General features: G+C 38.4%; 1 protein-coding gene across 1 annotated transcript in view; it reads right to left on the minus strand.

The window, feature by feature from the left end:
* The window catches only part of LOC123498603 (sorbitol dehydrogenase-like), a 47803-nt gene that overhangs the window by 25583 nt on the left and 987 nt on the right, over positions 1–21233 (minus strand). The window contains exons 2-7 of the mRNA XM_045245870.1: positions 13833–13866; positions 12568–12732; positions 8736–8895; positions 5380–5564; positions 2735–2910; positions 354–475 (exon numbers count right to left, since the gene is read on the minus strand). Of these exons, the coding sequence (XP_045101805.1) occupies positions 354–475; positions 2735–2910; positions 5380–5564; positions 8736–8895; positions 12568–12732; positions 13833–13866 (842 nt within the window). The remainder of the gene's footprint in view (positions 1–353; positions 476–2734; positions 2911–5379; positions 5565–8735; positions 8896–12567; positions 12733–13832; positions 13867–21233) is intronic.

Genomic DNA, 21233 nt, shown 5'->3' on the forward strand with positions numbered 1-21233 from the left:
TTCAATTGCAATCCTATCTAGTCCTTTCCATTTTTATAGAAGTAAAGTTCCTAATACATGTATAAATTGGTATAATTTCACACACCTCTATCAGCTCATTATATATAGCCATGTTCATTCTGACAAATGAATTCAATATCTCGTTTGAAGGCAAGATCTTGTGGGAAGAGTTAACAACCCTAGACTTGCAGAGTTTAAGATCGACTCCTGATCCACAGAGAATGCCAAATGTGTTTTCTGGTGGCTGTAAGCAAAGCTGTGCACCCTGTGTGATGCTTAAAAACAAAATACACAATAATTATGTAATTTGTTTAAATATTTCATTAATTTGATATATTTTATCTGATTCTTACCAATTAACATAGCGGAATATGCCACGAATGTCAACTTCTCTCGTTGCAGCATTGACAATGGGAACCTTCACTTCACTTGGTCCAAGCCCAACCAACACCAACACTCCTCCAGATTTTGTAGCCTGCAAGGTAACAATATCATGAAATGGTTTTGTTGTTCACAAATTTCAGTTGTATAACTGTTGTTGTTAGTTGTTGATAAATTAACAAAAACAATATCATAAGCTAACTTATGAAATGCATTAGTAGGAAAACAATAATATCAAGGCCCACGAAGAAGAGATTCAGCTACTGGAAAGCAGGCCACAAGTTAATGACAAAGGACAAATAAGAATCCTACACATACTCATACTCCTCTGATATTTGGTGGTTGGTAATCTGAGGATCAATGTGGAAGTAAAGAGGGAAGTCACTGGCAAAGGTGAACATGATTCACTATGGTTGCAAAAGGTGGATGCTTCAGGTGGACCAGAACACCCAAACAAAGTAACAATCATGATCTTGTGAGTATCCATGAAGAACAGTTCAGATGACAAGGTAATCCTTGTTAAATATGACAAAACCTCCTGTTCATGGCATTAAACTATCCAGATACAGTCCAATGGTTGTTCGTGTGCCAGATGTAAAGCAAGAACCTGGGCAATAGTCTCAGACGCTAAATTTACCTTTAACATACAGTGATCATTCATAAACAATCATATTGCTATGTCTGGGGAGATGGGGACTGTTCCAGTATTCATGGTTTTTTGCACCACTTGTTTGTATTGCCTTCGTGCATAATCAAGTCAGAGGCTAAGCATAAGTATCAAACAACTTTTCCACCTGCTGAGTTCCTACTGGCTATGTTCAGATATGTCTCACTAAGCTTCTTTCCATATCTGGAGGCAGCGGCGTAGTGTATAAGGTGGTGAGTGTGGGATTGGGCAGACGTCCACACATAGGTTCAAATCCCACCAAGTACAGCCTTGAAACTTTGCCATTTGTTGAGTGGTTTAAAGTTACCTACATGTCACCATGATACCCAGGTTCTAGGTAGTTACACCAAAGATGTGCTTGGGTGGTGATATGGGCCCTAATATGGGTAGCACTGTAAATAAAATTGCCTGCACCACTAATGGGTGAAGCCTAACAGCACTTCTAATACTCTTCAAGTTACCTACAGGCGCTATAGGCCAGAAAAAACCTGCTGCACACCAGGTGTAATGTACTCTCTGTAGGGCGAAGGGAACATCTCAGAACTCACAACATGGATCATGATATATCCCATTTCATTTGGGAGTGGCTCTGAGTTCAAAGACAGTGATTATATAGGAGAAAATGAAGAAAGTGAAGACAGCAGTAATGGGGACTCAGAAAATGCTTCAGAGCAAAGTGAAGACAGCAACAGTGCCAACATAGAGAATACTTCACAGACTTCATATATCTCCTTTAAAGCACGCAGTGGCTCACATGTTCCAGCCAGATGATCATGTGGGTGTGGCAGAGGTAAAGTGAGACATGGAACTATAGCACAAGTCTCCACAGATGCTGCTGCACATGAAGGCAATTTTAAGTGGAGTGAATGTGATGACGATTTTATTACAACTATGCCTGTGTTTGCAGGTAAGCCAATTGGAATAACTGGTGAGAGAGAGAGAGAGAGAGAGAGAGAGAGAGAGAGAGAGAGAGAGAGAGAGAGAGAGAGAGAGAGAGAGAGAGAGAGAGAGAGATTGTGTGGTGTTATCACACCAGGATTATTTCCACTTGACAGGTTACGCCATGGCCAGCGAAGAAAATTTTTATAATTTAAAGTCTTCTAGCATCTTATAAGTTTACCATTTTTCTCCAGAGATGAAGATGAAAAATAATTCAACCATGGGAAGGTAAGGGTTAAACACACACACCACTAGAATATGTAAAGATAAAAGTACCAACTCCACCCAGTCGGAACAACGAAGGGCTATCGTAATCTGTCTTAACACCACTGCCAGAGACAAACGGAGCCCTCATTGGTCCTTCCATCCTATGTTCTGCTCACCTTGTGACATGGGTGTGGCAACACTTTTCTGTCACACCAGGCATCATACATCATCATACATTGTTTTCAACAAAAGTATGGCTATCCATCCTGTTGGGTGGCCTTATGTAACTACTGTTTGTAACTATGGTGCTATCACATAATGTACAAACATTACTACATACACAAAGTCACAAAGATCAAGTTAGTGTCACACTTGATGTTTACAAGAAAGTTTAAACTTATGTATGCAAGATAAAAATATACAATTCAAATTCAATCACTGCATTTTCCTATACTGATGAAAATACTGAGTAACTTTTAACATTTCTTAATTTCTTACTATAGATAAACTCAAAATTTAATTATCTCCAAAAATACCTACCACAATTCCCAAGTGAATGCTTGATTCAGCTCCACTACATTCAATAGTGACGTCTGGCATGTCTCCCATCAGCTGCTTTATTTCCCCAGCCAGTGCCTCTGGGTCACCACCTTTCACCAAGACTGTGTGATCTGCTCCCATGCTTTTAGCAACTTGCAACCGATTCTCAGCAATATCTGAACAGAAAAAGGAAATAGTTTTAAGGCCATTTATATAGATATGTAAATCAAAATAAAATATTACCATCATCAGCTTACAACTCATTATTCTTAAAATTTAATAACATGTTTGTATTTTGCTTAATTTTTAAAATTTGAATAACACATTTATTTTGATAATCATGTAGTAGCTTTCAACTAATGAACCAAGCTTAAGTAAATGTAAGTTATATCTATCAGATATTTTATATATAAAACCTTGGTTGAGTTTATGTAATGCAGTAATACCTTGAGATACAAACTACTTGAGATATATCTCAAGTTTTTTTATACATGAGCCACAATTTGGTACTTTTTTTTTTTTTTTTATAATGTTTAATGTTTACGTGTGAATGGTGCTTGAATCCCTTCCTCTCTCCCTCCTCCTCCATCATTCACCTCCATTAGCCAAAAACGTCAGTCTCCAAGGTAAAAACACTAGATAAACTTTCTTTATTTTATATATATATATATTTTAGGCATTGATAAAGTATATACAATTATACATGTGTGTAACTGAAAAAAATAAAATTAACTCCTCCCATCTCCGCTTTTCTCCTTCAAATGCATTTCTCACCAAAGGGGAGGAACAATGTAAACTGGCAGCACGGCCTCTATTTTTTCTCTCTCTCTCTCTTGCCTACTTAAAACTTCATTTATTCTATGAATAATGTTTACTAGATCGTTAACGAGCTCTTCTGTGATTAATGGAGCAGCCAGTCCCTCGTGGATGGCTTTAATATTTGTACATTCCAGCTGATCAACAGTCCCAAGTGAGAGTGGGGGATCAACATGCTGTGGGATAACGTTCTGTGGATATATTTTTTTTTTTATTTATTTATTTAATTTTTTTTTATTTTCAAATGTTATGGCCTATAGCACCTGTAGGTATAGGAAGTGCTGTTCAGCTTCCACCCATTAGTGGCACAGGCAATTTTATTTATAGTGGTACCCATATTAGGACCTATGTCACCACCCAAGTGCATCTTTGGTGTAACCACCTAGAACATGGGTACCATGGTGACATGTAGGTAACTTTAAACCACTCAACAAATGGTATAGTTTCAAGACAGCATGCAGTGGGATTCGAACCTACACATGGATGTCTGCCCGATCCCACACTCACCACCTTATCCACTACACCACTGCTTCCAAGATATATATACTTCATAAAACCAGTTTATCTATTTATATTCTCTTGTTATGTTTCATTATGTTTTCATATGATACTTGTTATTTATAAATACTTTTTTCTTACCTAAAAACATGTTAAAAAAATTTGGGTTCATTTTTTAGGGGGGAGGCTGGAACAGATTTATGGTATTTCAATGGGGAAAATTGTTTTGAGATTTGGGCTCCATCATAGAATTAATCAAACTTGTATCTTGAGGTACCACTGTATTTTCTTTCCAAATTTTTTTATTTCTTTATCAGTTAAAGAGTTGAAAGTAGAACAAATAGATTATGACCTCAACTTTGTTAGAAAAAGAAAAAAAATTAGACATGAGAACTCCCTCTACACAATATACATAATCCAACCAAAGACAAGTGAGGTATAGGGATTGAAAAAACTAGAAAGAAAACAGATTCAACTTACATAAATGATTTCAGCCAAAGTAGGCAAGTAAGACGAGAATTTCCAGCTGATAATTTAACAAGATTCCTGTGGTGTATTCAAATGCTGAAGTGAAAGGAAACCATGCATATCCAAATCTCTGCTTGAGTATGGAGTTGTATGAAAGGAATTTAACCGATGTGGCAAGTTACTGCTAGCTTGAGATATTTAAATAACCTAAATTCTTATCAAATTCTAAGCTTGATTAACAAGTACTCTCTTTAAGCTTGAGTCACTGCTATCTCCCAAGTTTCTTTCAGTAACATGAGAGGGAAGGTTGAGCTTCACTTCCTGAGACAGTCCAAACAGACACTGTAGAGAGTGGTTCTAGATTCATTTCTTAAAGCTCACAGGTTTTCAGACTTGTTTTAATCTTAAACTACAAGCTAATAATATTTGAAATTTTCTTTGAAAGCATATATGAAGGGTAAGATTTTAAGTTTTGAGTGAACCATGAATATAGAATCACAAAAAACAAAAAAAAAATCCATGCAAGAAGATACCAAATGACAAGCTCCCACCACAAATAAATAATTACTGACATTTCTGTGGTCATCTTGAGGCAGTGAGTTGCTCTCTTTTCTCACTACCATTTACTTGCATAGTATAGAGGAAACATTTTTAATGTACCCAAGATGCAGGCATGCAACTAACTCATGCCTATTTCTGTGACGCACTGCATAATTACAACTACTCTGTAAAACCTACGAATACAGATTACATGATTATAATCCAAGTTCAGTGCTATTTTCTTACACATTAACACAATCTGTAAGAATTTCAAATCTCTTGGTAATTTATAAAATGTAAAGCCAGTAAGATGTAGCACTTACCTGTAACACAAACCCGAGATGCTCCCATTGCTTTGGCAGTCAGCAAGCTGACCAAACCAATTGGTCCTGCTCCTAAAACCAACACACTGCAGCCCATGGTAACTCCAGCTCGGCGGCAAGCATGAACCCCAACACTTAATGGTTCAAGGATGGCTCCCTCCTCTAATGAGACATGATCAGGTAATCTGAAATAGAGTAACATTAATCTTGTAGATAGAAGTGGCTCCATATGAACATAAGATAAGATGCACTGGAGGAACCCTTGTAAATACAACTAAATTCTTGTCCTCTTTCCACACATTCTCCATATTTCTCCACTCATCTTAATCTTCCTTCCAAACCACCTACCAGTGCAGTATTATTAGCAAGTAGCAGCTGATGTAGCTTTTCATTCAATACATCATCAGCAATTACTTAAATCTATACACAACATTCTTCCTATCACTTCTCTTGTACACCTGCACCACAGGCCTACCTGAACAGGAATACATTCAATGATACATCCCCAATGAATGTTGTCTGCTATCCTAATACACCTCATTAGTTTACATTTCAAGCAGCTCTACCTTCGTACACTTCATTATTTTATGTCACTAACTCGATTCCCTCCTTCCACACACGATTCCTCACCAGCTGTCTCAATCTACCTTCTCAATGAACCATCCACAAATAACAGCCATTTTATTCTGTAAGAAGGGAATAATGGCCAAGGGCAACATAAAAAGAAAAAGGTCCACTTTGTTGCCAGTCCCCTGAGAGAGAGAGAGAGAGAGAGAGAGAGAGAGAGAGAGAGAGAGAGAGAGAGAGAGAGAGAGAGAGAGAGAGAGAGAGAGAGAGAGAGAGAGAGAGAGGATGTCTTGAAACCTCCCTCTTAAATGAGTCCAGTGAAAGAAAATTAGAAATACAGAGGCAAGCAGGGAGTCCTAGAGTTTACAAGAAAGAGGTATGAATGATTGAGAATACTGGTTAACTCTTGCATTAGAAAGTTGGCCAGAGTAGGGGTGAGAGGAAGAAGAAAGCCTTGTGCAGCAAGCCCACAAGGAGGGAGAAGGCATGCAGTTAGCATGAAAACAGCTGTAGAAGATAGCAAGAGACGTAATGTTCTGGTGGTGAGAAAGAGGCTGAAGACGTAATGTTCTGGTGGTGAGAAAGAGGCTGAAGACAATAAGTCAATAAGCTTGATTCTGCCCTATCTAATAAAAATGAGTGAGTGGAATTCCCCCCCACCTCCCCAAACATGCAAAGAATACTTCATACATGGGCAGATAAGGCCCTTGTACAAGGTTAGTAGTTGGGGGTGAGAAAAACTGGCAGAGATGCCTCAGAACACCAAACTTCATAGAAGCTATTTTAGCAAAAGATGAGATGTGAAGTTTCCAGTTTAGATTAAGTAGAGAACAGACCGATGATATTCAGTGTAGAAGAGGGGGAGAGTTGAGTGCCATGGAAGAAGATGGGATAGTTGTCTGGAAGGTTGTGTTGAATTAATAGATGGAGGAATTGAGTTTTTGAAGCAATGAACACTATTAAGTTTTCTTTGCCCTAATCAGAAATCTTAGAAAGATCAGAAATTAGCTCCAGGGAATTGTTAACTTCCCAAAGAGCTTGTGGTCTCTGAAAAGACATGGAAAAGTGTAGGGTGGTATCATCAGCATAGGAATGGATAGGGCAAGAAATTTGGTTTATAAGATCATGGGTGAATATTAAGAAGAGAGTGGGTGACAGGACAGAACCCTGAGGAACACCATTGTTTATAGATTTAGGAGAACAGTGGCCATCTACCACAGCAGCAATAGAATGGTCAGAGAGGAACCTTGAGATAAAGATGCAGAGAGAAGGATAGAAACTGTAGGAAGATATTTTTGAGATCAAAGCTTTATGTCAGACACTATCAAAAGCTTTTGATATGTCTAAAGGCACATCCACAGTCGAACAGTGTCCATCAGACAAACACTGTTACCTATTAGCAATGGAAGCAGAAAGGTTCATGCCCTAAGGTAACAGCAAATATCTAAAATAGGATGACCAAGACTCAGTAAGGAAAGCCAGAAATCACCAGTAGAGTAGCTTTGATGGAAGCCATACTGGCAATAATATAGAAGATTGTGAAGTGACATGTTTAAGAATCTTCCTATTCATGATATTCAAAAACTTTAGACAAGCTAGATATTAAAGCTTTAGGGCAGTAGTTTGAGGGATTAGAACGGTCACCCTTTTTACGAACAAGCTGAATGTAGGCAAACTTCCAGCAAGATGGAAAGGATAGATAGAACTGGAAGAGTTTGGCAAGGCAAGGTGCAAGCATGGAGCAAAGTTTTTGAGAACAATAGGAGAGATCCCATCAGGTTCATAAGCCTTCTGAGGGTTTAGGTCAGCTAGGGCATGGAAAACATAATTGCAAGGCATGAAATCATACAAGGTAGAGTTATTAGCAAAGGTTTGAGAGAAAAGTTCAGCTTTAGAGAGAGATGTAATGGCAGTGGTGCCATCAGGTTAAAATAAAGGATGGAAAGATGAAGTGAAGTTATTGGAGATGTGTTTGTTTAGATGGCATAAGTCACAAGGAGTTTGAGTTTGAAAGATTTTGACATTTTCTATTAATGAAGGAGTGTTTGGCAAGTTGAAGAATAGACTTGGCATGATTCATGTTATCATCAGCAATCACTAAACTTAAACTAGTAATGAACACTTTCATATTTACCTCCTTTACATCACTATCCATTACAACAACACTAAACAACTAAGAAGATATCACAGATCTTTGTTATAAACTCATGAGGAAATTATTCACTCACATTTAATTTCTACTTGAGCATGCCCTCCACCATCTCGAAACAATTCAACCTTCTCTATTCATTTAGCTGTTCTCTTTTGCAATCCTTAATACCCAAACACATAATTTCCTTTTGCTAAATACTTGCCACAATTGCCTAAACAAACACCTTGTCTATGAAATTCCTTCCCTTAAGAAAAAACAGCAATACTCTCTCCAAATCATTCCCTCTGTACCTTCTCTTTTCATCAATTCTCACCAGACACCTTACCTACCACAGTGAAGGATTTATTCACATAAAAAGACACAAGCCACATTGAAACATACATTAGGAATTGTGATAATAATATGTGTGCAATTTCAGCAATAAATAACAAATATCAAGTAAATAAAAAAGCTTCTTAGATGATTTTGATGTTCGTCACTTAATATATGAGACTATTCTTACCACTGAAGTTGTATATTCCTCATCATCATCACTATTCCTAATGAAGATTAAGGAATTAATAATTTCTAGAGGTAAGTCTTTTGAGTGTGCTAGATTAGGTGTACAGTTTTTTCATTTAAAAGTTCAGAACATTACTTGAAGCAAAAGTCAGCAGCTTGTTTGTAATAGCGACACAGGCTCCCATCATGAGGCGGGGTGGCACAGAAGACTACATCAGGACACAGATTGTACCTCCCACTCTTGCAGAAGTCACACATCCTACATGGCACACCTGGCTCAATGGCAACCCGGTCACCTGGGATGAGAAATACATATCTATATCAAAATTGAAACATTCTCAATTGTCCTAAAAAAGGCACCATTAAATTAAAAAGAATGTGAAGCCACACCCAGCAAAATTTTCACTAAGACACTCAACATGACTTAACTATATATATACAACTATACAAATCACATAATACATTTAGCAAAATATACACAAAGAAAAGGAAATGCCTTGAGCAGGAGCAACCATAGTATATATATATTTTCCTTATGTAAAGGAAGCTGACCAAAGGGAACAGAGAAATTTTTTCTAAAAAGTGGAATGGGGGTGTGAAGAAAACTAATTCAGTTTATTCCAAAAAAAAGTTAGATAGAGAAAATGTTGACATTTCTTTCTAAAGATGGTTTAAGAAGGATGACAAGATCACTTATGTAATAAAATTTTTAAAAATGCATGGGAGTAGTCCAGTTCTTTTAATCACACATGAGAGGTTGGGGAGCCTAAATTTTACTGCAAAGGTTTTCACACTGGCTTTGTTTGAGTGGTATTAGTGTTAGAAAAAAGTCCAACAAACAGTATAGTACCAGTTCCTGAAAATACTTCAGGGATTTTTATTTTCTATTTACTTATTTTTTATTATGCAGGAGAGAAGACCAGCAAAAAAAAAAAGCCCACTTGAGTGCTGGTTCTCTAAGAGATAAGTAAAGAGTTAGCCAAAATTATGGAGCAAATGTCTTGATACCTACCTCTTAAAAGAAGTTAAGTTGAAGGAAGATGGAAATACAGAAGCAAGTAGGGAGCTCCAGAGTTTGCCAGTGAGAGGTATGAATGATAGAGAGTGCTGGTTAAATCTTGCGGAGTTGTTGGAGAGAATCGGGATGAGAGGGAGAAGAAAGACTTGTGCAGCAAGGCCACAGGAGGAGGAGAGGCATGCAGTTAGCAAGATCAGTAGAACAGTTAGCATGAAAATAGAGATCAAAGACAAAAAGAGATGCAACATTTTGGCAGTGAGAGAGAGGCTGAAGACAGTCAGTCAGAGATAAAAAGCTTTTGATTCCACCCTATTTAATAAAACTGTGTGAGTGGAATCCCCTCAAACATGCAAAGAGTACTCCATACAGGGGTGGATAAGGCCCTTGTAAAGAGTTAGCAGTTGGAAGGGCAAGAAAAACTGGTGGAGACGCCCCAGAATGCCTAACTTCATAGAAGCTGTTTTAACAAGAGACAAGATGTGAAGTTTCCAGTTAAGATTATGAGTAAAGGACAGACCAAAGATATTCATTGTGAAAGAGGGAGACAGTTGAGTGTCACTGAAGAAGAGGGGATAGTTGTCTGGAAGGTTGTGTCGAGTTGATAGATGGAGGAATTGAGTTTTTGAGGCATTGAAAACTACTAGATTTTCTTTACCTCAATCAGAAATCTTAGAAAGATCAAAGTCAAGCATTCTATGGCATCCCTGCATGATCTGTTGACTTCCTGAAGGGTTGGTCATCTCTGACAGGACGTGGAAAGATGTAGTGTGGTATCATCAGCGTAGGAGTGGATAGGGCAAGAAGTTTGGTTAAGATCATTAATGAACAAAAAAGAGTGGGTGACAGGACAGAACCCCAAGGAAAACCACTATTAATAGATTTAGGAGAAGAATAGTGGCTGTCTACTACAGCAGCAATAGAATGGTCGAAAAAGGAAACTTGAGATAAGGTTGCAGAGAGAAGGATAGAAGCCATAGAAGGGGAGTTTGGAAATCAAAGCTTAATGCCGGACTCTATCAAAAGCTTTTGAATGTCTAATGCGAAAACAAAACTTTCACTGAAATCTCTAAAAGAGGATGACCAAGACTCAGTAAGGAAAGCCAGAAGATCACCAGTACAGCAACCTTGATGGAAGCCATACTGGCGATCAGATAGAAGATTGTGAAGTGATGGATGTTTAAGAATCTTCCTATTCAGGATAGACTAAAAACTTTAGACAAGCAAGAGATTAAAGCTATAGGACAGTAGTTTGAGGGATTAGAATGGCCACCTTTTTTAGGAACAGGCTGAATGTAGGCAAACTTCCAGCAAGAAGGAAAGGTAGAAGTCAATAGACAAAGTTGAAAGAGTTTGGCCAGGCAAGGTGGAAGTATGGAAGCACAGTTTTTGAGAAAAATAGAAGGGACCGCTTCAGGTCCATGAGCCTTCCGAGGGTTTAGGCCAGCAAGGGCATGGAAAACATCATTACGAAGAATTTCGATTGAAGACATGAAAGAGTTAGAGGGAGGAGGAGAGGGAGGGACAAGCCCAGAATCATCCAAGGTAGAGTTGTTAGCAAAGGTTTGAGAGAAGAGGTCAGCTTTAGAGACAGAAGAGATGGCAGTGGTGCCATCAGGATGAAATAAAGGAGGGGAAGATGAAGATGTTTTTGGCTAGATGCCAGAAGTCTCGAGGGGAGTTTGAGTTTGAAAGATTTTGACATTTTCTATTTATGAAGAAGTGTTTGGCAAGTTAAAGAACAGACTTGGCATGATTCCAGGCAGAAATATAAAGTGCGTGAGATTCAGGAGATGGAAGGCTCAAGTACCTATTGTGGGCAACCTCTCTATCATGTATAGCATGAGAACAGGCTGAGTTAAACCAAGGTTTGGAAGGTTTAGGTTGAAAGGAAGAATGAGGAATGTTCATCTCCATACCAGACACTATCACCTCTGTTATGTGTTCAGCACAAAGAGATGGGTCTCTGACATGGAAGCAGTAATCATTCCAGGAAAATCAGCATAATAAATCTTTAGGTCCCCCTAACTGGTAGAGGCAAAACAGCAGAGGCACCTCCACTTTGGGGGACCCTGAGGAGGGATTGGAGAAATAGGACGATACAAAAATGAGATTGTGATTGGAGGAGCCCAACAGAGAAGATAGGGTAACAGCATAAGCAGAAGGATTAGAGGCAAGGAAGAGATCAAGAATGTTGGGCGTGTCTCCAAGATGGTCATGAATATGAGTAGGGTGTTGCACCAGTTGCTCTAGGTCATGGAGGATAGGAAAGTTGAAGGCTAGTTCACCAGGATGGTCAGTGAAGGGAGAGGAAAGCCAAAGCTGGTGGTGAACATTGAAATCTCCATGAATGAAGAGCTCCGCAAAAGGGTAGGACAGAATTTTCTCCACTTTGGAAGTTAAATAGTCAAAGAATTTACTATAGTCATAGGAGTTAGGGGAGAGATAAACAGCACAGATAAATTTGGTTAAAGAGTGACTATTGAGTCGAAGCCAGATGGTGGAAAACTCGGAAGATTCGAGAGCATGGGCATGAGAGCAGGTTAAGTTATTGCTCACATAGATGCAACATCCAGTTTTGGAACAAAAATGAGGATAGAAAAAGTAGTAGGGAACAGAGAAGGGGCTCCTGTTAGTTGCCTCAGACAGCTGTGTTTCAGTAAGGAAAAGAAGATGAGGATTAGTAGAGGAGAAGTGGTGTTCCATAGACTGAAAATCAGATCTAAGACTGTGGATGTTGCAGAAGTTAATGTAGAAAAAGCTGAGGGAGGTGTCAAGACATTTGGGATTATCATCAAGAGAGGAGTCTGACCTGGGGACAATTCTGGTCCCCTAACCAAAAGGGGACTCCAAGGCTGGGTTTGGAGTTGCCATTTTTTTATTTTTAATTTCAAGTGAAGGGTGTATGTGTGGAAAGTGCATGTAGTTTTGAGTGAAGGAGAGTTGTCTTTACCTGGTTTCAGATGCTTCACATTACTGCCACATTTGGCAACTACTCCAGATGATTCATGACCCAAAACCATTGGTGCCTTGACAACAAAGTCACCAATAGCTCCCCTCTTCAGATATGAGACATCAGATCCACAGATCCCAACACAACTCATGCGGAGAAGAACCTCTGCAATAAAATGTGAACTAAAGCAAGCCACATTTTCTCCTTTAAGCATACTAAAATATATTTATGGTGACAAGTCTATCATTATATTCAAACCTGACACACTGGAAACATTTACAATACTGTTGCAATGCCAATAAAATCTCAATGTAGATCTTTTCAAGAAAATGCTTATATTTCATAGATCTATCACAGTTCAACATCTTTCATATTTTTCATACCTTTGGTCTACTTTCACACATATCTTAAATGTGTCATCCTTATTTCAGTCACTCTCAAACTAAATTAATCTGTGCACGCACACACACGCACATGTCAAACACTCCTCCCTCCACACACTGTGTGGTTAATAGAGAGTGTTGGGTCGGGTATTAATCAAAACAAACCAATCGTCTTGCCTCTCCTCACATGCTACTGGCCTGAGTGGCCTATGATTGGCTTGGCCTGCCTCTCTCTCACCAGCAGCCTGTAAAGAGAGAGAGAGAGAGAGAGAGAGAGAGAGAGAGAGAGAGAGAGAGAGAGAGAGAGAGAGAGAGAGAGAGAGAGAGAGAGAGAGAGAGAGAGAGAGAGAGAGAGAGAGAGAGAGAGAGAGAGAGAGAGAGAGAGAGAGAGAGAGAGAGAGAGAGGGCGGGGCTGGTGCTTCGGGAATCCTCCCGGTTCTCCCTATGGTCAGTCAAGGCCTGCTGTTGTGTCACTATTGGCAATCATTATCCTCCTGGAAGCCCTCCTTCAGTCCTTCAGCAAGTCTCTTGTCCTTGTCTTATGCTGCCTTTGTCTCTGTTCTTTGGCCTTTCTAAACAAAACTTTTGAGTGACTAACTTTATCTAAATGTGTTGTCACATTTTCTATCATACATTACTTTAGTACTTGTTAAGTTAAATAATGTCCAAAATTGCCATACTTATGACACAAAGAATAAGCATGGTGCATATCTCATACTGAATGCAATTTGTAAGGACAGATAAGATTAAAATGTAGCCTAAATGGATACTTAAATTAAAATTGAGAATAAGATTTTTTCATTAAACAAACAAAAAAGACTTCCCATACATCTATTTAAATTGTATATATTGTCACAACAGCATTTTCAAGTCTTTGCTTACCATTAGGACCAGGCTCTGGGATCGGACGGTTTTCCTGAAGACAGAAAAGAAAAATGTTAATCATAAAACCTCCATAGAAAATACAAAGTGTACATGTATATATTTGTGTGTACAGTATTGTCCTCATGTAATTTTAGTTGTGTATTAGCTGGCCTGTACCATATCTATATTCATGTCTTTTATTTCTTTAGTTAATATATAATTCTCACTTATTCCAGTTTTGTAGTTATGTCTATGATGGACGATGCACTTTATAGTCATTCAAACATCTTCCCTTCCTCAATTCCTGTTCACTCAAATATTCAATCTCCTTTTCTTCCCACAATAATAAATCATACTATTTTGCAATTCCATACAATACATATATATAACTGTCAGCTGTGAAACATTCTGAACTCTTGCATCACCCATCACAAATCTTCTTTAGTAAAGAATGTTCTTGATATTCAGCCTGGAGTATATATAATGCAATCAATGGGTACAAGATTGACAAGAATTTGGAATACATCTGTTCAACATCTAAAAATGCAAATCTAATCCTAGTCAACAAAATCCAAAACAGACAATTGTAGAATAATTTTTGTGCCATAATCAATGATCATCACCAAGAGCCAATACAGAGCCCTGGAAAATTGAAGAACAAATAGTTGGACTATGAGCACAATGTGGAAATTGAGTAAGTACCTTCACCTCTCTCAATTTCTCTTTATCATTAGTAAAAATAAGATCCAGTACATTTCCAGATGGGTAATAAGTTGGTTTTGTGATCCACTGAATCAGGTCCAACTGGCTGAATACAAGACAAAATCTTTAATTTATTTATGAGGCGACTATAGGGTATTATCACACCACTTAATAGTTGGCAAGTTGAAATCCCTTATGAATACAATATGCTTAAAAAAAGAGAAAAAAATCACAAAGAAAAGCAAATAATGACATTTTAATTAGCTTCCATTCCTGACCCTCTTAGAGATATGCCCAACATTCTTGACCATTTCTTATCCTTTAATGAGCTTATGCTGTTACCCGATCTTCTCTGTTGGGCTCTTCTGACCACAATCTCATATTTGTATCTTGTCTTATTTTTCAATCCTCTCTCAAGATCCCTTAAAGCAGAGATGCCTCTGACAGTTTGCCTCTGCCACAAGGGGGGCACCTGAGGAGGTATTATGTTGATTTCTTTAGAATGATTATTGCTTCCGTGTCAGAGACCCATCTCTGTGTGCTTTTGGCTAGCACAGTGGTAATGCACTGGTCTGGCATTGCTAAGGTTGGCAGATTGAGTCTCCCTCAGGTTCGTGGATTTAAGCTGTTTACTGGGAGGTTACTGCTGTGGTTGGAGCTCCACAATGAAGAGTTGGGTTTGCTTGGCTGACATTCTGGAGAGCACCAGATATGGTGGATAACAGAAGTAAAACCAACGAACTTTTAACTTTAACAGATGGTAGTGTCTGGCATGGAGGCATACATTCCTCACTTTCTGTCATCCTAAACCTTCCAAACCATAGTTTAACACAGCTTGTTCATGTGCCATACATGATATAGAGGTTGCCCACAAAAGATACTTGAGCCTTCCATCACCTGAATTTCATGCACTTTATATTTCTACCTGGAATCATGCTAAGTCTATTCTTGAACTTGCCAAACACTCCTTCATTATAGAAAATGTCAGAATCTTTTGAAATTCCACACCCTCAAGACTTCTGGCATCTGACCAAACATATCTCCAATAAGTTTACTTCTTTGTCTTTCCCTCCTTTATTTCATCCTGATGGTACCACTGCCATCTCATTTGTTTCTAAAGCTGAACTCTTCTCTCAAACCTTTGTTAAAAACTCTATGTTGGATGATTCTCGGCTTGTTCCTCCCTCTCTGACTAATTCATATCACTGATTAAAATATTTTTGCAATGATGTTCTCAATGCTTATTGACCAAATGGAGTCCCTCTATTGTTATAAAAAAACTGTGCCTCTGCACTAAAACTTTGCCTGGTCAAACTCTTTCAACTGTGCCTATTGAGTTTGATCTACTTTTGCTTCTTGCTGGAAGTCTGCTTAGATTCAGCCCATTCCTAAAGAGGATGACCATTCTTCTTCTTTTTTTTTTTTTATGTAATGGGAAAGTTGGCCCATGAAGTTGCCAGTTCCCTTGCAGGTCTGAGAGGGTTAACCAATAAGAAGGGATAAATGTCTTGAAACCTCCCTCTTAATACAGTGAAGTCATAGGAAGTTGGAATAAAAAAAAAGCAGGCAGGGAGTTCCACAGTTTTCCATAGAAAGGTATGAATAATTAAAGAGAACTTGTAAACTCTTGAAGTAGAGAGTTGGACAAAGTAGGTACAGAAAATAGAAAGCAAAGCCTTGTACAGTGAGGTTGCAGGAGGAGGAGAGGCATGCAGTTAGCAAGATCAGAAGAGCAGTTAACATGAAAATAATGATAGAAGACAGCAAGAGATGCAACATTCCAGCAGTGAGAAAGAGGCTGAAAACAGTCACTCAAAGAAGACGAGTTGATAAGATGAAAAGCTTTTGACTGCACCCTATCTAATAAAATGAGTAGATCCCCCTCCCCACAATACATGTGAAAAGCACTCCACACATGGGCGATATGGCCCTTGTACTGGGGTGAAAAAACTGGCAGAGATGCCTCAGAATGCCTAACTTCATAGAAGCTGTTTAAACAAGAGATGAGATGTGAAGTTTCCAGTTTAGATTATAGGTAGAGAACAAACTGAGGATATTCAGTGTAGAGGAGGGGCAGTTGAGTGTCACTGAAGAAGAGGGAATATGTAGTGTTGAGTTGATAGATAAAGGAATGAAGCTTTTTGAGGCATTTGAACACTTCTAAGTTTTCTGTCCCAATCAAAAATCTTATATCAGAAGTCAAACATTCTGTGGTGTCCCTGCAAGATCTGTTAACTTCCTGAAAGGTTGGTTGTCTCTGAAAAGACATGGAAAAGTATTATTGGGTGGTATCATCAGTGTAGGAGTGGATAGGACAAGAAGTTTGCTTTAGATCATTAATGAATAATAGGAAGAGAGTGGGTATCATGACAGAACCCTGGAATCACCACTGTTAATAGATTTATGAGAAGAACAGTGGCTGTCTACCACAACAGCAATAGAATAGGCACGTAGGAACTTGAGATAAAGTTGCAGAGAGAATGATAGAAATTTTGAGACCAAAGCTTTGTACCAGACTCTATCAAAAGCTTTTGATATGGCTAAGGCAACAGTAAAAGTTTCACCAAAATTTCTAAAAGAGGATGACCAAGACTCAATAAAGACAAGTTCAAACGTACAAATTTGCAACTAAAATTGCAAGTTGGTAGAGTTTCCAACTGAATATTGGTGCCTAGCAACAGGAGAAACTAGTCACAAAACAAGACCAACATGTTGATCTTGTTCAGCCAATTTACAACTTTATTTATGTTGTGATTTCACTAAGTAAGCTTTGAAAATGTGGTCTCCAGGTGTAGAGAAGATGATATTAGATTTGGTGAGGGAAAAAAACACATCTGAGACCCTAGAAATTAATTATACAGTAAAAAGCTTGCACAAATCATTATTCGATGAAATATCTGCCACTCTCCAAGAACTGTTTCCCTCAATACAGGGTGTTGTTGGAGATGAGGATTGAAGACTTGTCAGGATTTAATTTGATCACAATTGTGCATAGTCTTCATAAGATTAGTGTGTGGTAGACACTCCTATCTTTCCTTTTACTTAGCCAGGGACGTATCCACAGGCATTTTCTTTTCTAATGACTTTTCCAGTATGCCAAAAGAAGAGCAACAACTGCTTCAGCATCATCACTGGAGGAAGACATCTTGGCAGGTAGTTGTTTGTTTACATTCACTTCCCACCAGGACGCCAACTAGTCGCTATGTGTAACATTTTCCGACTAGAAGGGCTCAGTTGATATTTCAAACAACTTACAATTTCAGTCACAAATTGGCATGTGTGAACTTGCCTTAAGGAAAGCCAGATCACTGGTAGAGCAGCCTTGGTGAAAGCCATACTGGCAATCAGATAGAAGCTTGTTAAGTGACAGATGTTTAAGAATCTTTCCATTGAGTATAGATTCAAAGACTTTAGACAACCAAGAGATTAAAGCTATAGGGCTTTAGGGAGGTGGCGGCGTAGTGGATAAGGTGATGAGCATGGGATTGGGTAGACGTCCACGTGTAGGTTTGAATCCCAACAAATACAGCCTTGAATCTTTACCATTAGTCAAGTGATTTAAAGTTACCTATATGTCACCATGATACCCAGGGTCTAGGTGGTTACACCAAAGATGTGCTTGGGTGGTGATATGGGCCCTAATATTGGTACCAACATAAATAAAATTGGCTGTGCCATTAATGAGTGGAAGCTTAACAGCTCCTCCAATACTCTTCAAGTTACTTACAAGTGCTATAGGCCTAAAAAAAAAAAAGTTTGAGGGATTAGAACGGTCACCCATTTTAGGAATAGGCTGAATGTAGGCTAATTTCCAGCAAGAAGGAAAGATAGAAGTCAATAAACAGAGTAGGTAAGATGCAAACACAGAGGCACGGTTTTTGAGAACAACAGGAGGGATCCCATCAGGTCAATAAGCCTTCTGAGGGTTTAGGCCAGCAAGGGCATGGAAAATATCATTGCAAAGAATCTTAATTGAAGCCATGAAATAGTCAGAGTGAGGAGAGTGAGGGACAAGCCCAAAATCATCCAAGGTAGTGTTATTAGCAAAGGTCTGAGAGAAGTGTTAGCTTTAGAGATAGATATAATGGCAATATGGCAATGATACCATGCGGATGAAATAAAGGAGGGAAAGATGAAGAAGTAAAGTTATTGGAGATGTGTTTGGTTAGATGGCAAACTCTTGAGGGGAGTTGGATTTCAAATAATGTTAAGATTTTCTGTTAATGAAGGAGTGTTTGGTAAGATGAAGAACAGACTTGACATGATTTTGGCCAGAAACAAATAGTGCATGAGATTAAGGTGATGCAAGGCTCAAGCACCTTTTGTGGGAAGCCTCCCTATCATGTATAGCACAAGAACAAGCTGTGTTAAACCAAGGTTTAAAAAGGTTTAGGTTGAGAAAAAGAGTGTAGAATGTACGCCTCCATGCCAGACACTATCACCTCTGTTATGTGCTCTACACACAGGTATGGGTCTCTGACATAGAAACGGTAATAATTCCAGGAAAAATCAGCGTAATATTTCCTCAGGTCCCCCTAACTGGCAGAGGCAAAACACCAGAGGCACCTCTACTTTGGGGGATCCTGAGGAGGGATTGGAGAAATAGGATAAGATACAGATATGACACTGTGATCAAAGAAACCTAATGGAGAAGATAGGGTAAAAGAATAAGCAGAAAGATTAAAGGTAATGAAAAGGTCAAGAATGTTAAGCATATCAGCAAGACGGTTAGGAATACAAGTAGGGTGTTGCACCAGTTGCTCTAAGTCATGGAGGATACCAAAGCTGAAGTCTAGTTCACCAGGATGGTCAGCAAAGGAAGAGGAAAGCCAAAGCCAGTGGTAAACATTGAAATCTCCAAGGATGGAAATTTCTACGAGGGGATAAAGAGACAATGTACTCCACTTTATAGACCGAAGAGTTAAGGGAAGAGATAGACAGCACAGATAAATTTAGTTAGAGAGTGACTTTTGAGTCAAAACCAGATGATGGAAAACTCAGAATATTCAAGAGCATGGGCAGGAGAGCAAGTCAAAGCCTTGCACACGAACTCAAACTGTCACCCTACTGCTTTAATTTATTCAATTTATTATCCTAAATAAGAAGATTCTTAAATATCTATCATTTCACAATCGTCTATCTGATTGCTAGTATGGCTTCCATTAAGGCCACTCTACTGGTGATCTTCTGGCTCTCCTTACTGAGTCTTAGTCATTCTCTTTTAGAGATTTTGGTGAAACTTTTGCTGTTGTCTTAGACATATAAAAATCTTTTGATAGAATCTGGCACAAAGCTTTGATCTCCAAACTACCCTCTGCAACTTCATCTCAAGTTTCCTCTCTGACTGTTCTATTGCTGCTGTGGTAGATGGCCATTGTTCTTTTAAATGAAAAAAAAAAAAAAACAAAAAAAACAATGATGTTCCTCAGAATTCAGTCCTGTCACCCACTTTCTTCCTATTATTTATCTAAGATCTTCTATATGAAACTCTTGTACTATTAACTCTTAAACTGATGATTCCATTCTACACTTTTCCATGTCCTTTCAGAGATGATCAACCCTTCAGGAAGTTAACAGAACATGCAAGAATGCCATACAAGAATGCCATAGAACACCTCATTTCTGATAACTCTAGAATTTCTGATTGGGGCAGAGAAAACTTAGTATTGTTCAATGCCTCAAAACTCAATTTTTCCATCAATCAACTTAACACAGTCTTCCACATAACTATCTCCATTTCTTCAATGGCACTCAACTGTCACCCTCTTCTACCTTGGTGTGTCCTTTACTTACAATCTAAAGGGGAAACTCACATCTCTTCTCTAGATAAAACAGCTTCTATGAAGATAGGCATTCTAAGTTGTCTCCAACTGTTAACTCAATACAGTAGCCTTATCTATCCATGTATGGAGTACTATTTGCATGTATGGACTCACACTGTTTTATTAGATAAGGTGAAAGAAAAAGGTTTTTGTCTTATTAACTCCTTTCCTATGACTGACTTTCTTGCCATTACACTGTTGCATCTCTTGCTATCTGCTAACTGCATGCCTCCCCTCCTCATGCATTCACAGCACAAGACTTCTTTCTCTTATCCCTATCCTGTTCACCTCTTCATGCCATGAATTAACCAGTATTCTCAATCATTCATCTCTTTCTCTGTAGACTCTAGAATTTCTTACCTGCTTCTGTATTTTCATCTTCCTGACCTGAACTCATTTAAGATGGTGTTTTCATTCTTCTGGCTAACTCTCTTGGACCTACTCAGGGACTGACATCTAAGTGGGCCTTTTTGTTTAGTTGTTTTTGTTTCCCTTGGCTAGATTTCCCCTCATACATAAAAGAAAATTAATTTGAAGGTGGTCTATACACAACACATGAAAATAAAAATAAAAGATTAACAATAACATTACAAAAAGAAACTTCCACTTCCTGAAAACTCAAATTAATTTAAAAATAAATATTCCATGTTTAGGAACATCAAAATGTCTTTCCTAAGTAATCTGTAACCCAAAATATAAACAGATGAACAAGAAATAAAAGATTACAACCAAGTTTCATTCATCAACAGCATAAACACACCATCATCCAAAAATACATAATTTACTTAGCAAAAAATTAACAATAACATGGGCAATATTCAAAGATACAGGATTTGCATTATTAACTACTGAAAAGGGGTACATGAGGATTAATGTGAGGATGTTGCATGAGATG

The sequence above is a fragment of the Portunus trituberculatus genome, chromosome 48 (assembly GCF_017591435.1).
Source record: "Portunus trituberculatus isolate SZX2019 chromosome 48, ASM1759143v1, whole genome shotgun sequence".
In the NCBI taxonomy this organism is placed as follows: domain Eukaryota; kingdom Metazoa; phylum Arthropoda; class Malacostraca; order Decapoda; family Portunidae; genus Portunus; species Portunus trituberculatus.